The 20,993-nt window shown below is 43.0% G+C and overlaps 1 protein-coding gene across 2 annotated transcripts; it reads left to right on the top strand.

Moving 5' to 3' along the window:
- Positions 1-291: 291 nt before the first annotated feature.
- Positions 292-16,014, top strand: LOC142574452 (uncharacterized). Of its 2 annotated transcripts, none has more exons than XR_012826544.1 (3): positions 292-387; positions 5,237-5,511; positions 15,298-16,014. XR_012826544.1 is itself a non-coding variant. In XM_075683523.1 (3 exons), exons 1-3 carry the CDS (start codon positions 341-343, stop codon positions 15,440-15,442), a joined length of 456 nt encoding a protein of 151 aa, XP_075539638.1. In that variant the 5' UTR covers positions 296-340; the 3' UTR covers positions 15,443-16,014. The 2 variants fall into 2 exon arrangements, 1 of the variants encoding a protein (XP_075539638.1); XM_075683523.1 differs by having other exon boundaries at positions 296-376.
- The last annotated feature ends 4,979 nt before the right edge of the window (positions 16,015-20,993 follow it).

Genomic DNA, 20,993 nt, shown 5'->3' with positions numbered 1-20,993 from the left:
TTTTGGCCTGATTGATAAAGAGAAAGATACTGTAACGCAAGTGCATTATTCGCACTCATTTTCTTTGAAAAAGGTGCCACTATGTTATCATGTCTTTTTCTAGTTAATATTGGTGCTGCAGTGCTAACGCAGGCACTGTTTACTTGTTTAAATAAATGTCCACCTATGAGCAATGCCAATATGTGATTTTAAAATGCCAAATTAAACTTTATTATACTCTTTTTCTCTGTGAATTTTTGTCTGCAAGTTGCGCCATTTGACACAAATGCTGTATCGTTTGCTTGCAGAACCACGTACCTTCACACGTTCTCTGGAGACCACCTTCCAGGACCTTACATGTATGCGCGCCAAGCTCGGGGAGACTTCAGTAAGGCAGGTAGATAAGCAGTGAGTGACTTCTATTTAATTTTTAATTCCATTTTGTGCAGCTATTTGTAGAATCAGTACAGTGTAGTTGAAGTAATGTTGCAGGATTTCGCATAGCTTTTAATCTCTGCTATTAGAAATGATTATAAACCTATGTGCTTACTCTGTGTAACCTGTGTATTTTCTCAAGGTGTTGGGAATGTGTAGATACTGCAAAAGTTATTGCACTTGCTTAACTGCACCCATTCATCCACATCTACCTACGTTTCACACGTCAGTAGGAATATAAGCAACTGTGGATTAACAAGATTGTGTGAATTGCAGTGAAATCCCCAGTGAGTGCGAGACTGACTGTGCGCATACTCCCTGTCGGCCTCATACTTTCATTGGCCGGTAATAGCAGCACAATGTTATTTGTTAACTGCTGAATTCAGCTTCGCATTTCACAGTAAGTTTTCTGTTAGGGTGACTCTTGTTGTGGCAGTTGTATGCATTATTTGGCTTCTAATTTGTTGCTTGGACCTGAATTCCGTCGTGGTCCGTGTGCGAAGAAAACGCAAAGTAAACACGGACAAAGGAGGAACACAGGACGTGTGTGGTCTTGTGTTCTTCCCTTGTCCGTATTTACACTGTTTTTCACCCATGAATTTGTACCAACTAGCTCACATTCATGGCCTTTAGGGTGTTCGTGATGATAGACACAATTATGCATTTTAATGTAGCGGCATTAATTGTGTAGTTATTGTGAAAAAGCAACAACATACAATGTCTGCTGGGAAACACTTTTCATCACGTGATTTATGGAAGAACTGCGCCCCTGTACCTTACTAGCCTTACATATGAAAACTATTTGACATTACGACAGATGCATGACATTTGTTCTTATTACAGCAGATCCTCTTACAGGAATTTCACACACACACACACACACACACACATACACATATATATATGGGTACCATCACAGACTGTTGCTGCACATCATTGCTTCATTGCCTACCAGGTAACAATGTCCACGTCATCCAGATGGAGTAACACATGCATTTTCATTAAAGCACACTGATGGTTTCAATGAAAGACACATATCTTCCATTATCACACCTCAGTTATCCCCTCTAAACATACACTGTAGAACCAACTGCACCACCGTGGCCTGCAAGAAGTGCAAAGAGCAAGTAATGGCAAGATGCATGATTGAAGATAAGTGTGAGTGAAAGGCAGTGTGCCTATGAGCACATTGTAAACTCCAGTGTTTGTGGCAGTGTATGTGGTTGCAAGCTAGTGGAAATTATTGCTACCATAATTATGGGCGAATGGAAATAACTGTGTTTTTAAACTTGTATCAGTAAGTATGGCCGGATATTGTTATCACAAGTGGGTTCATGCTGCTCAGAGCATCAGAGCAGACGAGTATGAGCTTTCAGTAAGTTCTCCCAAGTGTCATTTGCACCAAGGAGGAACAGACCTGGGAGTGAGCTGATGAATGTGTGAATAAAACGTCGCAGCGTGAATGCGCGTTTATGATGCGTTTGCTTATATGTTGAGATAACCTTATGGAGCTGATAGTGCCTCAGCATGTTTGTTTGCTTCCACGTTTTCTTGTGTCCCTCAAGGCAAATCATGTGACCTGTCACGCCTGGCAAGTTTTTATTGTTTCTGAAGGGTCACCTGATGCACACTATCACATGCTTGGCGCTAAACTATCTCAACTTTCTTTCCGAGATGCTGTGGCATTTCAAGAACTTCCTCCATATATTTTTTTTTTGGCTGACGGATTCCAACAATGAGCACAATTTCTATGTGTTGAGGTTGTAAGGTTGTTCATGGAAGTTTGCGCTGTAATGTAGCAGCTGCAATTAGTGCACTGGCAAACATTTTTGCCTAACACTTTCTTAAAAATTTGTTAAGTTGATGAGCTAACACACATGCCTTAGAATTTCCTGTCACTCTACACAAATCGACGTCGTTGAAATAACAGAAAGAGGAACTATATACAGCTGCTTTGCTACTTACAGACTGCCTAACAAAAAAGCGTGCGTCACGTTTCTTGAGATATTTAATCTCCAATTCTTAAAGCTTGATAGCCACATTGTTTACTTCCCCAACCAAGCCTTCTTCTCATCACTCTGCTAACATTGCGAGATTACCAGAGACTGAGACCTTTAAATATGCCATTTCATGTAAGTGATGTCGTTATCATACATTACTAACTTATGAGCAACTGAGTGGGCTAATTGCTGGCTGTTCATCTATGCAACCTGCCTCAAGCCATTTTATTGTGAAAACAATCTGAATTTCACAATAAAGGGGGATTCAGTGGGTTGAGTCCCGAAGGAAATCATACTTTATCCTCAGATGCACAGCATTAGAGCTTATTATTTGAGCCTGTATTGGGGGTAGGGGAGAGCTTATTATTTGAGCCTGTATTGGGGGCGGGGGGAGCAGCCTAAAGGACAATCTTTGATTCTTATATATGCCTCAAATGGCAGCCTTAGTGCCTCTTATGGGCACCTATATCCCTAATTTTGAAGTATTTAACTTTTCTTGAGGTTACCCGGCTGCCATAGACATTCACATGCAAACTTGTAACTACATACTTGCAAATGTTCACTACGTCTGTGGTTTTCCATTGGCAGGAATTGTTTGTTCCAAATGCAGGGTAAAGGGCGCTCTCTGCAATCTCCAGTCACCCCTGTCGTGTGCAAGCTGACTACATCATCACTACCCCATCTGAGCTTGACACTCAAACTTTACAGCACTTCCCCTTTCATTTTGTATGTACTTCATTACAGTTACATACCACTGCTATTTGTATAGAACACTACATGATCTGCTTATGTGATCTTCCACTTATTATTTATTATAGCAGCTACACAGGTTTGAAGTATCCTCCAAATGGCCTTTGTAAAATGTATTGAACATTGCCTTCATTACCCAGTTCGACCTACAGATCAGATTGAGCATGTACATGACAGAGCAGTTACGAGGAACAGTAACAGTTCTGTTAATATGACTTTCTATTGCAGGAAGTCACACTTGTCAGGACACTGCATTGGACAAAACATAATTTACAATTATAAATCCTTCCAAATACCTTGCTATCCTGGTCATCAGAGGAAGTAGGTGTCGAGAGATAAAATGTGCCATAATGCCAAATAACTGCAACAACGTTGCATAGCGTATGTTCACGCTCTATGCAACGAAAGCACAATTCATAGTCATTTCTCTCTTTCGTTAGCTCAAAAGAAACAACAATAGCAGTGCAATCTAGCTATATGACAAGGGAGTTTCATTTCCTTGAGGTAATAGTCATGTTGGCCATTGAAGGCATGGCAGGCACTATCAAGGAACATCTAAGATACAAGAGGTCTAGGAAAGAGTAGTGCATTGATTGGATTTATGGGAGAAAAATTATGCAGGCATCTCACACTGTGGGAATAGGTGTACGAGAAGCTTTCGTGAGCCTGCAAAGGTAAATGGTGTATTGAGTCAAAACACTCTCTGAATATTTGTGATAAAAAATCCCTCCGTGACCAATGTGGACATTGCAGAGCATGCATAATTTTTATCACTGAGTGAACTGCGACGTGAATTGCAACACACCATGTGTTTAGCCTTTAGACCCACACTAAACTGACATGTGATAGCGAATTTCAGCGGGAATTGAATCCCGTATCGTCTCTATTCATCGTGAGCTGAAAGAATCATGCACTCACTCTTTGTCATCATAGCTATTTGACATAACTACAATGCCGAACGTCATTAAGCGCTGGCTTGCATGACGAAACATTGCAAGGATGTTTTCCTTTGCCTCTTTCGGGAATGCATTCTTGACGTAATGGTTAAAGCAGCAAGCTTGGTGCTGGAAATACTTTAAACCAACCTTTAATTTAGCAACACCTTTACTTAGTGTGCACGTTCACTTGGTGTCATAGTGCACCTGTACCGTGTGCTAGCAGCTAATTGAGACAGTTATGACGTTCAAGTCGCTAAGAAAACTTTGCTTTAGGAGCTCATCTAGTACAGTGACTTGACGTAAAGAAATAAACATGGCTAATTAATGAAAACACTCATATTGCTATTAGAAACACATGCTACCTATGAACACACTGTCACCAATGCCACTAACCATCAAGAAATGGGACCTTGTTTTTGCAGCAGTGCCCAAAATCGACTAACGAGCTTGTCTGAGTTGCTGTAACATGTTAGGCCACTGCCTCTGCTTTTCATGCATCTGACCACCTCAAGGAAGGTGTATGCGTAATACATACACTGTTATGTCATGTCGAACGTTCACGTAATGAAAGTGGTAAGCTCTGGTTACTATGTATAAACTTTCACAATATTCCATGCAGCATGTTCCACATATGGTGCACTCTTTCCTAGTGGCCGTAGGACAATGGCACTGGCCGTTTCAAATGACAGATTGGCATTTTAGAATTTGCGCAATGTAGTATTCTTTAAATGTGCACTCAACTTTCGCTATTGTTTCAAATCCAATAAAATGTATTGTACAAGTTGAAAGGGTACGCTTGATTACGTGGGCATGAACATTTTGTATCTTCGGGTTTTGCATTTCGCTCTAGCCACTTGGCGCGGGTGCCAAACGTGGATGGACAGTGTACACATCTTTGATGCTTCCAAGGTGGAACGCTGGTTGATCTTTCATGAATATCTTTCAGAATCTGTCATGGCCAACTGATTGGGCACTGTCATGGTAAACAAGCAAGATGCTTGGCCGCACGGTCTCTGGCACATAATGCTTCTCGCCCTGTGGTCAAATTGACTTTTTTTGACTATATTACTTTTTGGCAGCAGCAGTTGAGTGCATTGCATGCAGCCCGCTGAATCCTTTTCTCTACTGTCACAGGCTATACCCCTGTCACGGAATTGGAGGCTGCGAACGGCAAGCTTCGAAGGTGCCGTAAACTTCGTTGCCCTGTGCTTTTCCTGGACCTGGCGGTCTGACCTTTTGATTCCGCGCCGCATTGCTGCCGGCCACATCACCTCAAAGATTCTACGCAAGCGCTGTTGTTACCACATGCAGGCCACGGCCACAGCTGGGGCAGTGCCCTTCACTTTGGCAGTAGTGGCGGAGCGCATCGCATGCAGCCCGCTGAATCCTTGTTTTATCTACCGTCGCAGGTTGGTTACTATTCTTTGGTATTATTCGCACTGTTCATAGACACTCCGCCGTTTGCTGTTTGTTGCCAGTGTGATGGGTTAATGATGATGTAAACATGACATGCGCGGTTGAAAGTGTTCTAGGTCGAGGCAGTAATCCTGTCATCTTTTGTGTTCTTGTTATCATGGAGCAGTGCAACTTATGGCAATGTGTGCTGAGTGATGATGATCTTGCAGTGACCTGTGCAGTGTGAATTTTTATTTCACGTAGGAGCATGGTCTCACGTCACTAAGCAACAGTTTAAGGTAAAAAAGTTTGCAAACAAGCACTGGAACCGTGAAAGGTGTAGGACAGAAGGCGGCATGAACACAGTTGCAAGAACATACAACAGTGAAGTGGTCACTAGGCTTCCAGATATGGACCGCAAGCTAAACATGCTGCTCAAATTGCTGACTAAGGTTAACGGCAGTGAAGAAGCCATCTAGCTACTGTCAGATCGCTTTGATGTCATACAGCAGTGCCAGGACCGTCAAGATAGAGATCTTAAAGATCTTAGGGGCAAAGTGGAGAATATGGAGAAATGCAGCGCCACAAAAGAGCTAGAACACTTTCAGGCTGACATCGAGGCTCTTGAGTGGCCTAGTACAAGCCTCAACGTCGCAATCCACGGTATTGCTGAAACGAAGGGGGAAGATCTTCTTGAGAAGGTGAATGACTTGGCGAGAGAGCTAGAGCCAAAAGTGATAACTAGAGAAGACGTAGTAGCACTCCACAGATTGCCATCAAAGCCTGGATAGACACCAGGGCTTATCATGTGCTGTGCTCGCCGTGAACTTAACAATGCTTTCATGGCTAAAAGAATGGCTCTAAACGGCCCCAACGATGAGCGGTACATCTGTGAAAATGTGACATCTCGGTCTTGGAAAGTGCTTACATCCGCCAAAGAATGTGCGAAGAGATCAGGCTACCAGTTCGTATGGCACACAGGTGGTAAGATTCTCGTGCGTAGGGCACCAGATGAAATTGCTGCGGCGATTAAACATGAAGATGACTTGAAGGCTCTACATTTGTTTGCGTGCTGTTCGTTTGGTTGCTTTCTGAAACTCCGTTTCCTCATGCACAGTTTTCAACATATACCAAAAGAAAAATGCTTCACTCCTCGAGGCCTCGGTGGAAAACAACTGAGCTGTGTACATATGAATGGTCAGTCGCTGAATAATGAAATTCCGGAATTGGAAGCTAGCTACTCTCAGAAGATCGCTTTGATGTCATACAGCAGCGCCAGGACCACCAAGAAAGAGAGAAACATCTTAGGCGCAAAGTGGAGAATATTGATACAAACAGACACTGTGATGTTATGTTTAGTAAAACATTGTATAATGAAGATACTGAGGTATTTAAATTGTCTAACATCAATCACATTTACTTGAACAGGACATCAAGACGTGGCAGAGGTCTCTCGTTAATTATTGATGACTGTGTGAAAACTGATCTGTTAACTGATTTCTGTTGTATTACCAATGACTACGAAATGATTTGTGTTGAAAGCAAGTGCTTGCTTCTTTCCACATGTTATCGTGGCCCTGATGAAGACTATTGCATGTTTTTCACTTGAGAAATTTTTTATTTTTACAAGTTAGAATAGGCAGAGAGTTATGATTGGCTGTGACTTTAAGACTGACATGAAAGGTGCTACTCGCAAAACAATAGACTTTGAAAGACCACTTGCATCTTATGGGTACGCGAGTGTTATAAAGTGTGAAACAACATCAACCTCCACATCAGCTGCACTACTTGACCTTTTCATCACAAACTATGACCCGACCAATGTCTCAAATGCCGTTCTAAGCTGCTGTATCGGTGACCATATGCCAATATGTATGTCTGTTAACGCTCCCAAAAGCACAAAGAAAACGAAGAAAATGTGTGTAACCTTCCAAAGCATCACGGAAACTCTGTGGAACTATTTCAGATCGAGATACGAGGGACCTGCTGGGATAAAGTTTTTCTAGAAAACTCGGCAGAAAAGGCTTACGACATCTTCATTAGTAACTTCGTGGCAGTATACAGGAAACACTTTGTCACGAAAGAGCGAAAAATCAGTACAAAGATTCGAAAGCCTTGGGTAAACGAAGAGCTTTTAAGGAAATTTAGAAAACAAGATAGGTTGTAGGCGAACTTTTTAGAAACTCGGGACCTTTTATGTTACAAGGTTTAAGACCTTCAGAAATAAATTAACAAAAGAATTATGAACGGCAAGAGACGCATATTATATTCGGGAGTTTGAATCTTGCACAGGACAAACTGATAAACTATGGAACAAGAGAAACACTCTTACGAGACAGAAGCAGAAGAGAGAGTCACCACAAGAAACTTAATTAAACGGACACCTAGTCTAAGACCAGGAACTTGGTGATGTATTTAACCAATACTTCGCAGCCAAGAATGTTGACCCAAATTATTGCCCCACTAATGATATCACAACACCTAGAAACAAAAATTCTGTTTTTCTCACACCGACTCTGCTGAGGTGTGTTACGTTTATTTGAACCTCAAAAGTTCACGTAGCTCTGACATAGACGACCTGCACATACGGCCTATTATATATGTCATTTATGGTATCGCCCCAATTTTACTGTATATTTTTAACTTGTGTACTTCTTGTACTTTTCTTGACAGAATGAAAACTGCCAGAGTAAGCACCATTTTTAAAAAAGGGGACAAACAAAATGTACAAAATTATCACCCAGCATCGATCCTCCTAATTTTCTCAAAGGGCTTGGAGAAAATTATGCAAAATCGGTTGTCATCATTTTATAGCAGACACCACCTTATAACTGAAGCTCAGTAGGGATTTCTGAAGCACAAATCCAGAGAACTGGCGCTGGTAGATCAGAAAGAGTACACGTTAAGAAACTTTGAAAACAGGTTATTAGCAATCCGTATATTTGTTGATTACACGCAGGCTTTTCACTACATCAATCACAATATTCTCCTCAGTAAGCTATAATGGTATGGGGTAAGGGGCACACCACTCGCTTTATTATTCTCCTAACTCAATAACAGACATCCAATTTGTTTCAATAAATGAATTCAAATCTCAACCCAAACAAATAATTTCAGGTTACCACAAGGAAGTATTCTCGGGCCGCTACTTTTCAACATTTATGTCAATGACCTAATACCTATTTACCAACAAGCAAAATTTGTAATGTATCGCGATAACACTAGTATTTTCTAATCGTCTCAAAGCTACACAGAATTACTGAGAATGGCAAATGAACTTCTTGATAGGCTTTCTTTTTGGCCAAACAAGAATTGTGTACACGTTAATGGCAATAAGACCAAAGCAGTAATTTTTTGAACTCCAGGTAAACAAATCCCACAGCATAACAATATAATGTTTGAGTCTATGAATATTGAGGTTGTGAACACAATTAAAATTCTTGGTGTAGCCTTTTCCAACAGCTTACAATAGGATGGCCACATAGACTAAGCTGCCAAGAAACTCAGCAGCACACTTGGTATGCCAAGTCACAGTAGTCACACTGTCCGCACTTCTGTTAAAATACTGCTTTATAACGCTTTGTTTGCCTCGCATATCAATTACGGTCATTAGTATGAGGTACTACCACACAAACCAATCTTAACAATATGCTCGTCATGCAGAAAAGGGTGCTACGTATTATTACCGATGTATCCTACATTGAACACACCGCAACACTTTTCGATAGGTACCACAAAAGAAATATTAATGACTTGTACACATATAGACTCCTACGGGAGTTACTTCAGTATAAAGAAACATAATATTACGCTTGTGGAAATTGCGAACCAGCATCACAATGTACCTGCCTACACCACCCGCCGCAGTGAAATATAGAATGTTGTGAGACATACGACAATTATAGCAAACAGATGCTTGAAAATAATTTACCGAGGTTATTAAATTCTTTAAAGAAATAAACATTGATATTGGAAGAATGAACCCTCCAGAATTCAAGGCTTTTCTACGCTCCTATGCTTGGGTGTTACTATACAGAATGTAACATGCTCTTCCCTTAATAAATTTTTAATAAATCTTTGATTTAGCTTAGCTCTCAACACTCATTTGGAAACATTACATAGCCTTGTTTATGAGCTTCTTCTGACCATTTTTTTTGCTTTGCAACCACTCCTGTGCCAAGTTTATAAGATGCAGGGCCGGTCAAGCCTCAAGAGGGCTTTTTACCTCTCATCCTCAACATTGCATTTCCCTTGTTATGTTGTAACGAATATTTTGAGGTGATATTGATTTGAAATTTTCTCTGTGCCCTCCAAGATGCCGTTGGCGAACACTTTGTTTGTATTTATTGCTTGTGAAATAGCCAGCCTTAACAATGCATCAACTTCTGGTAGATTGCCCATTTGTCTATTGATCAACTCAGATGTTAATTGCTACAGTACGCTCATCCTCCTCGCAATTATATCCGTGGGGTTGCGTGAAATTGAAAAGGTAGGCAAGTGCTTCGGTGTCTGATGCCAGTATTACCTATTGATTATCAGCGCATGTTTGGAAATGCCCGACAGCCGTCACTATTGCAAGTAGCGTATTTGCTCGAATCTAGGCCGACACCAATTCTAAGCCGACCCCCTAAAGTCCGAGGCCAACAAATATATATATATACATATATATATATATATATATATATATATATATATATATATATATATATATATATATATATATATATATATATATATATATATATATATATGTACCTCGAATGTACTGAACAAAAAAACGACGACAGCGTTCACAAAATGCAAACAGCATTTTATTTAGCCTGAACGTGCAGAGCTCATTCAACGTCGTCACTGCTAGACTGGTTGCTGTGTTCCTTGTCCCTGTCATCTTCAAACAGTGCACTATCTTCGGTACCGTCAATCGCATTAGATATGCTGCACTATTTAAAGGCGCGCATGATCAAAGTACCTGAGATGTCGCCCCATGCTGCAGCTACCCAGGCCGCTAGCTGCGATAGCGATGCACGTTTGGTGCGGCCTGTTGCCGTTAGCATGTGGTCTCCATCGGTCAACGAGCCCGTGTAATATTTCCGCAGACGATCCTTGAAAGGTTTGTTGATGCAGACATTAAGTGACTGCAACTGGCCCATTATGTCGCCCGGTATGACAGCAAGGTCCGTGTTCGCTTGGGCGAGCGCTGCCTTCACGTCTGTCAAGTGCCCACGGTAAGAGTCGACGACAAGGAGTGAGTTCTTTGTCAAAAGGGCTCCTGAACGCTGTCGCGACACAGTCTTATCCCACTATTCCACCATCGCACCCGTCATCCACCTGTTCTTATTTGCCCGCACAATGACATTTCTTGGGACAGTTTCTCGAGCAGGCAGTGTCTTGCTTTTAAATATCCTATAAGGAGGGACTTTATGTCCATCAGCTGTGCAGCAGAGCATCACAGTTGCGCGCTGCTTCTCGTAGCCCGAAGAGCGCACCTTCACCTCCTTGGCACCCTTTTCATTCATGGTGTGCGCCACTGGCATATCAAAATACACTGTGTTGTCACCGTTGCCAATTTGCCCAAGGTTGTAGCCTGCCGCTTCTCTCTTTCGCAGCATGTAGTGCTGAAAAGCTATCACCTTTTCTTCAAAATAGCTTGGCAGCTTCTAGGTGATTGAAGTGCGATGTCGGAGGCTGAAGCCGAAGCGCTTCATGAATTTCTGAAGCCAGCCCCGGCTGGCTTTGAAATCCTTTGGCGTTAGGCCTCGCTCCCTCGAAAGTTCCCTACCTTTCGCTTGGAGCACTTCTGTTGTCACTGGAAGGGCAGCTGCTCTCTGCATCCAAACGAAGTCGGCCAAAACTGTCTCCACTTCGTGGTGACGGCCTTTCTTTAGTCCGCTAGATGCCATCCTCATTGCGGCATACGCAAAAAGCTGCTGTCGTTGTCCCCTACAACGACGGACATTTTTCTTGTAGACGCCGAGGTCCCACCCAGCTTGAAGGCTCGACAATGCCTCTGCGGCTATCACAACTTTTCGCTTGAAAGCGGCACTGTAGTGGCATCTCCTGCTTGGTGCCATCGCGATACCACCACGCCGCACACCAATACGGCTGACACGACACAGGTCAAGATGGTGACCGTGCTTGTGTACGGTTGGCTACTGGGACGGCTAGTAGTGGCTGCAATACTGACTTTTTTGGGTGGCCCTAGCTATGCACCATATTGAGCAGTTTCAATAAAAAACTGGCGCATTTTTTAAAATCCTCGATTCTAAGCCGACCCTAGAGTTTTGAATATTGACACGTATACTTGTTACCCTTTTATCAAGCGACACGTTTCACAGCCTAACAAATGTTATCGCACAGCGCAGGACGCGCCTGCATATATCGGAAGTTTCTGAAATGTTATCGATGCTTCCATCCGCTGTCTGTGGCCGAACCTTGTGTAATCTGATTGCATGTGTGCGCGACGCAAATAATGTGAACTTTGTGGAAGGCACGCGGGTCCCAGCGATTACTCTGGAACATTCGACGACTGATTTATAAAAGCCAATGTGCTTGACTCGCTGATGAGATTTTCGACGATCGCCGACCGTGTTCACCGCTATCGTTGTGCTATAAGTGTAGCCTGTTTTTGTGGGCACAGGTTTGCTCAATAAAGTTAGTTTTGTATTTCACAGTATTGCTACTGTGTTATTCAACGTCACCACCACGTGACAATATGATTATATGAAAAAAAAACTATCGGCCTAGATTCGAATAAGTACGGTAGTTACTTTTCTGTACTCGGGTACTTTTCGTGGGATTTCGTATATATGTATGAGTAATAACATGCGACCTTGACTTAACACCCTGATGGCCGTGAGTCATCTCCTGTAGGTAGAGGACAATCACAGTTACATAAAGGTATGCATCCATGCTGAGCTATTCGAAGCCCACCCCTATCAAGGCAGCAAGCACCTGAACATGTGATTTTATGACGGCTTTGATATTTTCGTTAGGAATGTAGACTGCAAGCAAAAGGTGCACCTGTCTTACATATGTCAAGCACTTCCTCATGTTGGCATTGCGTGGCATGAAGGCTGGAAAGTGTCCAGATGGACTTAGAAAGAGTCGCAAGAAATGCACATTGTGATGGTTTGGCCTTTGCTTCGCTACTTTTCGTGTGGTCATTCGAACATTTCGCCCTGAGAAGTTGTGTGCTTATCGTCAATTTGGCATACCTCACTGCTCTGAAAAGGTGTGATACATGACTTACGTGCTGGTTGTATGGTTTTTATGACAGAATATTGTCCATGTGGACGTAAAAGTTACCAGCAAAAGTTCGAACATTGTTCCTAATTTTTTTTAACCAGGCACACGAACTCTTCCACCCAAATGAGAAACCATTATGTTCGTACGCATGAAAAGTCTTATCAAAGCTAAACGCAATCCTTTTTTCTACTTGGATAATACTTTGGCATTACACTTTGCACATACTTAGGTGAAAGAAGCACTCACATTCTCCACTTTCATTAGTTGTCATACATTCGTGGAATAGCAAATGGAAACACATATGTCTGTTGGTTTGTATGTCGGTAGTCTATGCACAACCTGAAAGTGCTGTTCTCATCAGGCACACTTTTCAGAAGTGATGAAACTGGGACGTGGAACACATTATCATTTTATTGTGCACCATGTGTTCCAGTTCAATTTTGAACCGTATTTCTCACAATACAGTGCACAGGACCTCTTGTGGACTACGCTTGTGTCTCACAGCTTGAATGCAAATTCCAGGAAATACATCGCAGGAGCGTCATACATGCAGCATTACGTGGAGTTGAAAGAAGTTGTTTATTGAGCAGACTGTCCAGTTTCCTGTAGTGCAGCATAGTAGTACCTCATGTACTAACTCATTTAACACAAACACTATTGCACTATACAAGGAACGCGACGTCAGTAATACAATTCGAGGTGATCCTCCTAACATTTATCAACAATTTGTCGATTCCTCATTCAGACACCCCACATTTTGCAGCTATGACAGTGGGAATCAGGCAGCAGCTAGCAGTAAATAGTTGGACGTTTAGGCATGAACTTGCTCTTACAAAAATATTCACTCTAGACCTGGTGTAATGGTGCTAGCTGCTCTATAGAACACTCAAACTGCAGGTGAATTTCGACATTTTAGTGAAATCTCCAATCTGCATTATATCGAAACTTTCTTTTATTGCAGTTTCACTTACTATCCATATAAGTGCCGTAGTGCATGAGTTTTACACGGAAGAGGCCACATTTTCGGAAATATCATGCAATTGGAATAAGCAAATTTGTATGAGAAAAAGATAAAAAGGTTATTGAATATGAAAGTCGGTGACAGCAGACGCTTTCGTGCAGTGTCGCCAAGTTTTTCGCATTGGCGTTGCGAACCAGTGGCAGCCATGCTTGGTTTGGCCCCGTGGCTTTGGCCCTGCTGCTGACAGTGTCGCCTGAATTGGGACTACACTGGAATTGAAAGTGCCGGCGGTGGGGAGCGAGTGCTTTGTCTGCCTCTCGTATCGAAGTGTCTCGGAAACTCGAGATTACTCAGTCTCCAAACCTTAAGGCACCAGAAAACAGTGCACATGATGCCACACCATCTCAGCGCACCCACTCTTTGCACTCACTGCAGATTACTTTTAAACGGTGCACAGGCGGCACATGTGCTCAGCCACATGCCCTACGACTGCGAACGTGCTTAAAATATATAAGCAGTGGGGTCTTCGCGTTAAACAACACGGAGCAGAGCGAGACAAGATGACGAGCGCTAACTTTCAACTGAGTGTTTACTAAAAAAAACGTATTTGTAGGCCCACACACCGAACAGGCGCAATCACCGCACATGAAAACCAGCCGCTTCCAGGAACACAAATTCACTTGTAATCGGAGCAACTAAAGGGTGAACTGGTGCAGTTATCATTGGTCCTTACTGTCACATCAGCTTTAACAAATCCTTGCTATGACTGCCATTGCCGTATCTAGCCAACTAGCCCAGGCAACCATATTTCTAAATGACATGTGCCAACTCCCCCCCCTCCCGCGTTCTTGATAGTGTAACCGCACCCCACCCCTTTCCCCGTGATTGCACAGAAAAACGGTGCTATCAAACCACCGTCCTCCTCCACTCACCATCGTCTCCCATTACTCACTCGCAGCGAAACATTACATCATGTGAGGCACAAAAATTGCACTCGCACATTACATCGTTAATGACAATGCTTCAGCTCAGTGGTCGTGCAGCGCACAATTTTAGAGGTGCATGCGTAAGCAGCTGCATATAATTCAACCATTCAACCATCTTCGTCTGCACAAGCTTGGTATGTTGTCTCGGTATACCTACGCGGTGCAAGTGAAATTTCCTTACATTGAAATCGAGTATAAACACACTTCAGTATATTGAAATTTGAAACACATGTTAGAGGGACAACTCCTAGAAAGTTAAATATTTTGTTGCATTGCTGAATCTGTTACACTGACAATCTCTTATGTGAAGGTGTATCTGTATATCTATTTATTGCTATGTTTACCTACACTGTCTGATTAAAATCATTCAGTGTGTAAATTGAAATGCTGTTGTAAGCTAAAGTTTACTTTACGTACTTTCATACACCTCAGTTGTGCACTTTCTAATCGCCATGTTGACACTTGATGAATGACGAACCGTTCATCACAAACCATTGTTACAAGTTACCATCCTCAGCTGTCACGTTTCTTGCCTCTGTTGCAGCCTTCCATAATCGTATCGAAGCAAGTGCAAGTTGTTTATGCTCCTTTATTTTTCTTTTTTTCAGGCGAATATGGAAAGACTGCCTTTCAACTTCGGGACAGCACCTGAGCTCTCTATTCCTGTACCATCACATCGCTATATACAAGGATCACAGAAGTGCCACGACAAGAATACTGAATAAATATGCCCTTACATTTCGACTTGCCTAAGCTCATAACGTAATGAGAGAAAGTTGATGTAAATTCTGCTGCCGTGACCATATCTGTGGCATGTATGGCACGTTTACTTTCATTGTCATCACTTCTAATTATCTGTGGCACTGCGCTGTTCACAGTATTTTGTGCCACAACTTCTTCTATGCGAGGAATGGTAGGGCTCTGTATAGCTGACATTTCGAAGATGGTACACACGGCATGATGTGTAAAAAATGAGGCATTAGTATGGGCATGACAAACTAGATAAACTGTACATGCAGCAGCCACACCGAATGTTTTAAAAATTAGGTATGTGTCTCTCCCGTGGTCACCGTGTTTGTGTCAATTCAGCAATATATCATCACTGAAATAACTTGCACTTGACACGTAACATACTTTATTGCTTTTTTTAGGGCTAATCACTTTCACAAGACTGCATTTTCTTAGTAGGCTACAGTTTCACTTCTAGACGATTTATGTCACCTGGCTGAGTTACGATATAATCTAAACACTACCAGTCTGCGCATAAGTGGTAATTACAGGTAGTTATTGGACTTTTTTGTGTCTTTGCATGAATATTAATAGCAAATAGAGAGCCAACAATGTTGCATCATCTCAGAGACGTTTTTTCTGCATTGTATCATGTGAGCCGATTTAAGTCCATCTGACAAACACATTTATGATTGGTAGCGTCCACTCGCATCAATAAAACATTTTCGTAACTGAGCTTACTCAATGGTGATGTACAGTGGCAACCACAAGTATGCAGACGAATGATGCAGCCCCGGCGTGCCGGTTAAAATCAAGTGCTACAGCCTACGCACATGTACTCAGTCCACGCAATGCCTTTCGGCAATGCCACATTGCAGAGCTGTGCAAGGTAGAATTTTCTTGCTTATTTCATGATCTCATAACTTTTCTTCTTAGGTACCATCGCCATAACAAACAAGAATTTACTGAACATTTCCCCAACATTCTTTATGTTATGGGTTTATGTTAGGGTTTTACATCTATGGTGTTTTCGTAAATTCATTATACTGTGCCTTCAGAAACCCTGTTCAGCTTTCTCCATTTCAATATGTATGTACGCTTTGCCAAGTACCTCAGCAAAGTGCTTGTGTCACGCGCAAAGTGTAATATGCTTTGCATATGTGAAAAAAAAGTCCCGAATTTAACACATTTAATCAATAGTGCACATGTTGATGATTGGTATCTTAATATGGGAAAAGAAACAATTGAAACAAAAAAACTAAATTGCTCTGAGAAATCCAAGAGATCACATTTATGCAAACCCATTGGGATACATAGGGCTGCATAGGAATTTCGTGGGGAATCCTATAGTAAAAGTTAGCCAAGTGAAATTTCTAGGCAGAACAATTGCGATTTGGCAATCGGCCAACTTGAAATTTGGGGGTGGGCTAACTTGACATTTCGCCGTAAGCCAACTAATTTGAGAACACGCCAACTGCAAGATTATGGGTGGGCCAAATAGAAAGTTGAAGATGGGCCAACATGATTTTGCGAGTGGGCTAACATGAGGTTTTCTTGTAAGCCAGCATAAATTTGAGGGTCGGCCAACTTTAAATGTATGGGTGGCCCAACTGAAGTTTGGGGGCACACCAGCTTAAATTTAGAGGTTGCACGACATGACATTTCAGTGTGAGCCAACCCTAAGTTTGCGGGTAGTCCTACTTGAAATTTACGGGTGGCCTAACAAACATGTTGGGGTGCCCAAACTGAAATTTGAGGGTATGCCAACACATACTTCGACAACTCCAGTGCACTTTCTGCATTTGTTGCCATAAGCCCTCTTTTCTGGTGAAAGGGGGCCTATCAATTACTGTCTGCGCATAATATACGTTTTCTTAAAAAACAATCTCTATTTCCCACAATCATAACTTTTTTGCATAAATTCTGGTCTTGCATGTAGCATTATCATATGTAATGCAGTGGTCACATACAAATAACTGAATCTAATATACAATATGTGACGGCTGTGCAGTGAATGAGTGCTTTTATGAACCATTGCTTGCCTTCCTTTCTCACATTGCAACTGAAAGCATGAGCCTATTGTATGCCTTCCCTGTACATTTCTCAGGTACTTCCTACTAGACATCTTCACCTGCTTTCAACAATTTCCTTCCACGCCGTGCCAGTACCATTTCGTAGAAGTAATATTGCTGCCCCCCCCCCCATCTGACCCTTTTCAGTCGGATAAACGTCTGCAAATACTGCACAGGCGACCACGCCAACCTGTGCTCATGTGTTGCATAACTGCAGTCACCTGAGCTCCTGCAAGTGATGTTGACCACGTGAGCTACTGCACAAATTGGTACTGGGTCGTTTATAGCTTCTACTAGTAGTTGCATTTATTCACCTCAAGAAAGCTGGCCAGCTACGGACTGCCACTGCGAAGCTTGTCAAGGGTGACCGTAATGTCCCCAAATGGAAATGAAAAAGACAAAAGGGAACATCTATAGAGCGTTCATGTACAGCCCTTGCGATGGGTAGTTCTGCTAATGTTGAATTACCTCTAGCGTTGAACAGTGAGGACGCTTAAAAAAGAATACGCATGGCAAGCAGCGACTACAAACTTCACTTAAAGTCGGCGCTCGTCCTATGTGTTGTTTCCGTTTGGTCTCGTTCTTCAGTACTGCACAGTTGTTTCAACATGTCTCATAAGCTCTCCGAATCTTCTGCATGTCTAAGGTTAATTTCTAGAATTGTGTGGTCACTTCGTGGTACATTCAATGCAGAATGCTTGCATCAGTCGAAGGTGATGCGACAGTGGCAGGCAAATTCCCCCCCCCCCAAAAAAAAAAGAAGCACAGGGTGTGAGCGATGATTGCATTTGTGGTTCTAAAAATGGAATACACTCTATTGATGGCAGTCACAAGAGAGTGACAGCATCTAGACCCTAATAATCTCGCTAGGAAGCATACTGTGGCTACCTAGTGGCAGAAATTCAGCAATTCGCAACCAACCAAACATTGCCGCTCGTGGTAGGTACATGTGTTCCATACAAGACGGCACCAGACAGCGAAGTACGCAACTTGACATTGCACCAACCCGAGCGATGAGGTGAGTTACATGGGTGGATGAGGAACCGCACTTTCAGCTGTAGTATTTGAGTATCGGCAGGACTGTTGCTTTGGGGGGCATTTTAACAATGTCAGCACCAACTTTTCTTGATGTCCTATAGGTGCCGTCCTATAGTCCCCATGCATTCAAGAATATCGCATGAGTGTACTGTCAGCAGCCGAGACGGTGGTCAATGATAACGTTAAAAACAGAAAAGGGGCCGTTCCTACACACTCCAGGGTTAATGGTTGCGCTGCTGCTATGAAATGAAAGCCACACGTGTAGGCGACCAACCCACACAATTGGAACGCACCAAACGCCAAATGTGACGCTTGAAAACATGAACAGTGTATGTCCTTACGTTGTTCCTCAAGGTAACTAGCACAATGAGCAGAGGCAAAGCAATGTGCTGACTTTTCTGTAAGAGAATGTCTTGCAACCACACAAGAACGTTCTGCAGCGAACATGGCAAGAACAACATCACAGCTCCTTCCAGGTTGAGAACCGTATTGGTAGCTCTTAGCACATTTCAGGCCTCCATTGTGTGGTTGCCAATTGGCGTCGTGGAAGTTAGTCTACGTATAGTTCGTACAATTTAGGCATATTCCCTTTGCATGGGGTTGTGACGGATGGTATCTTAATTCCCTTTCCACGAAAACATTGAAGATTTTAGTGAGCACCGGCCAACATGTCTGGCGCATGCTTGACAATCTGCTCAAGGCTGTTGTCATTTATGGAAAGAGCCTCAAAAGTCTCTGCAAGAGATCTGCCATCGTAGCGGAGACGCTAGTTTCTCTTCTAATATCTTATTGTGTAGAGCAATTTTTACAACCGCTGGATCTTCAGTGGCAAGGCTATGAGACATAAGTTCGTACAGACACCGCGCAAAACTGCGAAGGTACCTCATAAGAGATCCCCGCCGCGGTGGCTTAGCGGCTGTGGTGGTGCACTGCTAAGCGCGAGTCCGGATGCATTTCGATGGGGGTGAAATGCGATAACGTCCGTGCCCCGTGCGTTGGGGCAGTGCCTGGGGTCCCGTATAGGACGGTCACAACTGATCTCGGGTCCTTCACTACGGCGTGCCTCATAAGGAGATCGTGGTGTCAGCACGTAAAACCCCAGGATTGCCACGAGACACTACGCTGCCTGTCGCGTACGTCAAGTTCCTCGTTTGCGCCTTGTCATTGCACGAGCGAGGCGAGTCTATTTCCCATTGGCACAAGCCGCTGCCAGCAGAGTGTAGCAAAAAGGCAGGACAACGTTGGAATTGTATCCACTTTCATTTGAGAATAGTCTTTACCTCGCGAGGTACGCGTTATACAGTGCCAAATGCACGACAAATTCTTCGTTCCACGACCATGGACGTTGTTCGCGGACGTCGTAAAGTTAGGTGTAAACTGCCGTCATGCGAGCCGTTGTGATATTATATATACAACAACCCACCTGCTCCTACGGGCCCATCCAATTTTGCAAAACTTAGCGACAGCACGATAGGGTGACGGACTCGGCAGCCGCTGGGCGAGATTAGGCCTACCGCTACGTACTATGAACGAACGGAATTACACTCACGGTACACACCTGTACTGCTACGCTACCTCAGAACTGTCTAAAATCCGATAAGCTTTGCAGTCGTACGCCCTGAATTAAATATAAGCAACAAATAAACATGTGTACAAGAACCGCACAAAGACACCAGCGCGTACTCTACCACTTTCAAGCGCCTCCTCGGAAGAAACAGGCTTCTTTTGTGATGGCACACATTCGTTGGAAACAAAATACCAGCGATGACGCAAAATATTGTACAAACCTTTCAGACAACGCGTTGTTTATTCCAGAAAGACCACTTTCACAAACACACCTACCACAGAATCGAAACAGCTGATCGGCCGCCATTTTGTTGTGCATTTTCAATGGGCGACTGTTGAAAAACCATACAAAGTTTTTGGCAATTCAAGCGACGTCAAGATGCTTTGTAGCACAATTCACGTCTTCCTTGTAAGGCTCTGTTATACGAAATTTTGTTATTTCCCTGTACGTGGTCTTCATACTGTGCACTACTTTCTCGAGCGGCATAAATTGCTACGCGGTCTGCATAGAGTTCTTAAAACAGCTAGGATGTGCCTCGGTTTAGTAGCGTAGGCCGCGCCATCTGTTGAACAAAAAATTTCAAATCGGAGCAATAATTCAGCTAAAGCTTCCTCTTAGGCATGCACATGCAGCTTTTGGTAGCACGTGCACGTCGTTTTCTGCCAAACCACCTGCTAAGCATGCACATGCAGCTTTAGGCAGAGCGCGCACGTGGATTTTTGCCGAATCAAGAGCTAAGCATGGCCGTGCTGCTCTTTTCACCACACGCGCATGGATTTGTGCCAAACCCCTTGTTAAGCATGCACATGCAGCTTTTGGTAGCACGAGCACGTTGTTTTCTGCCAAACTACAAGCTAAGCATGCACATGCAGCTTTTCAAAGAGCGCGCACGTGGATT

This window comes from Dermacentor variabilis, chromosome 3 (assembly GCF_050947875.1).
Source record: "Dermacentor variabilis isolate Ectoservices chromosome 3, ASM5094787v1, whole genome shotgun sequence".
Taxonomy (NCBI): domain Eukaryota; kingdom Metazoa; phylum Arthropoda; class Arachnida; order Ixodida; family Ixodidae; genus Dermacentor; species Dermacentor variabilis.
The sequence above is the reverse complement of the archived record's forward strand: the minus strand, read 5'-3'. Positions and strand labels throughout refer to the sequence as shown.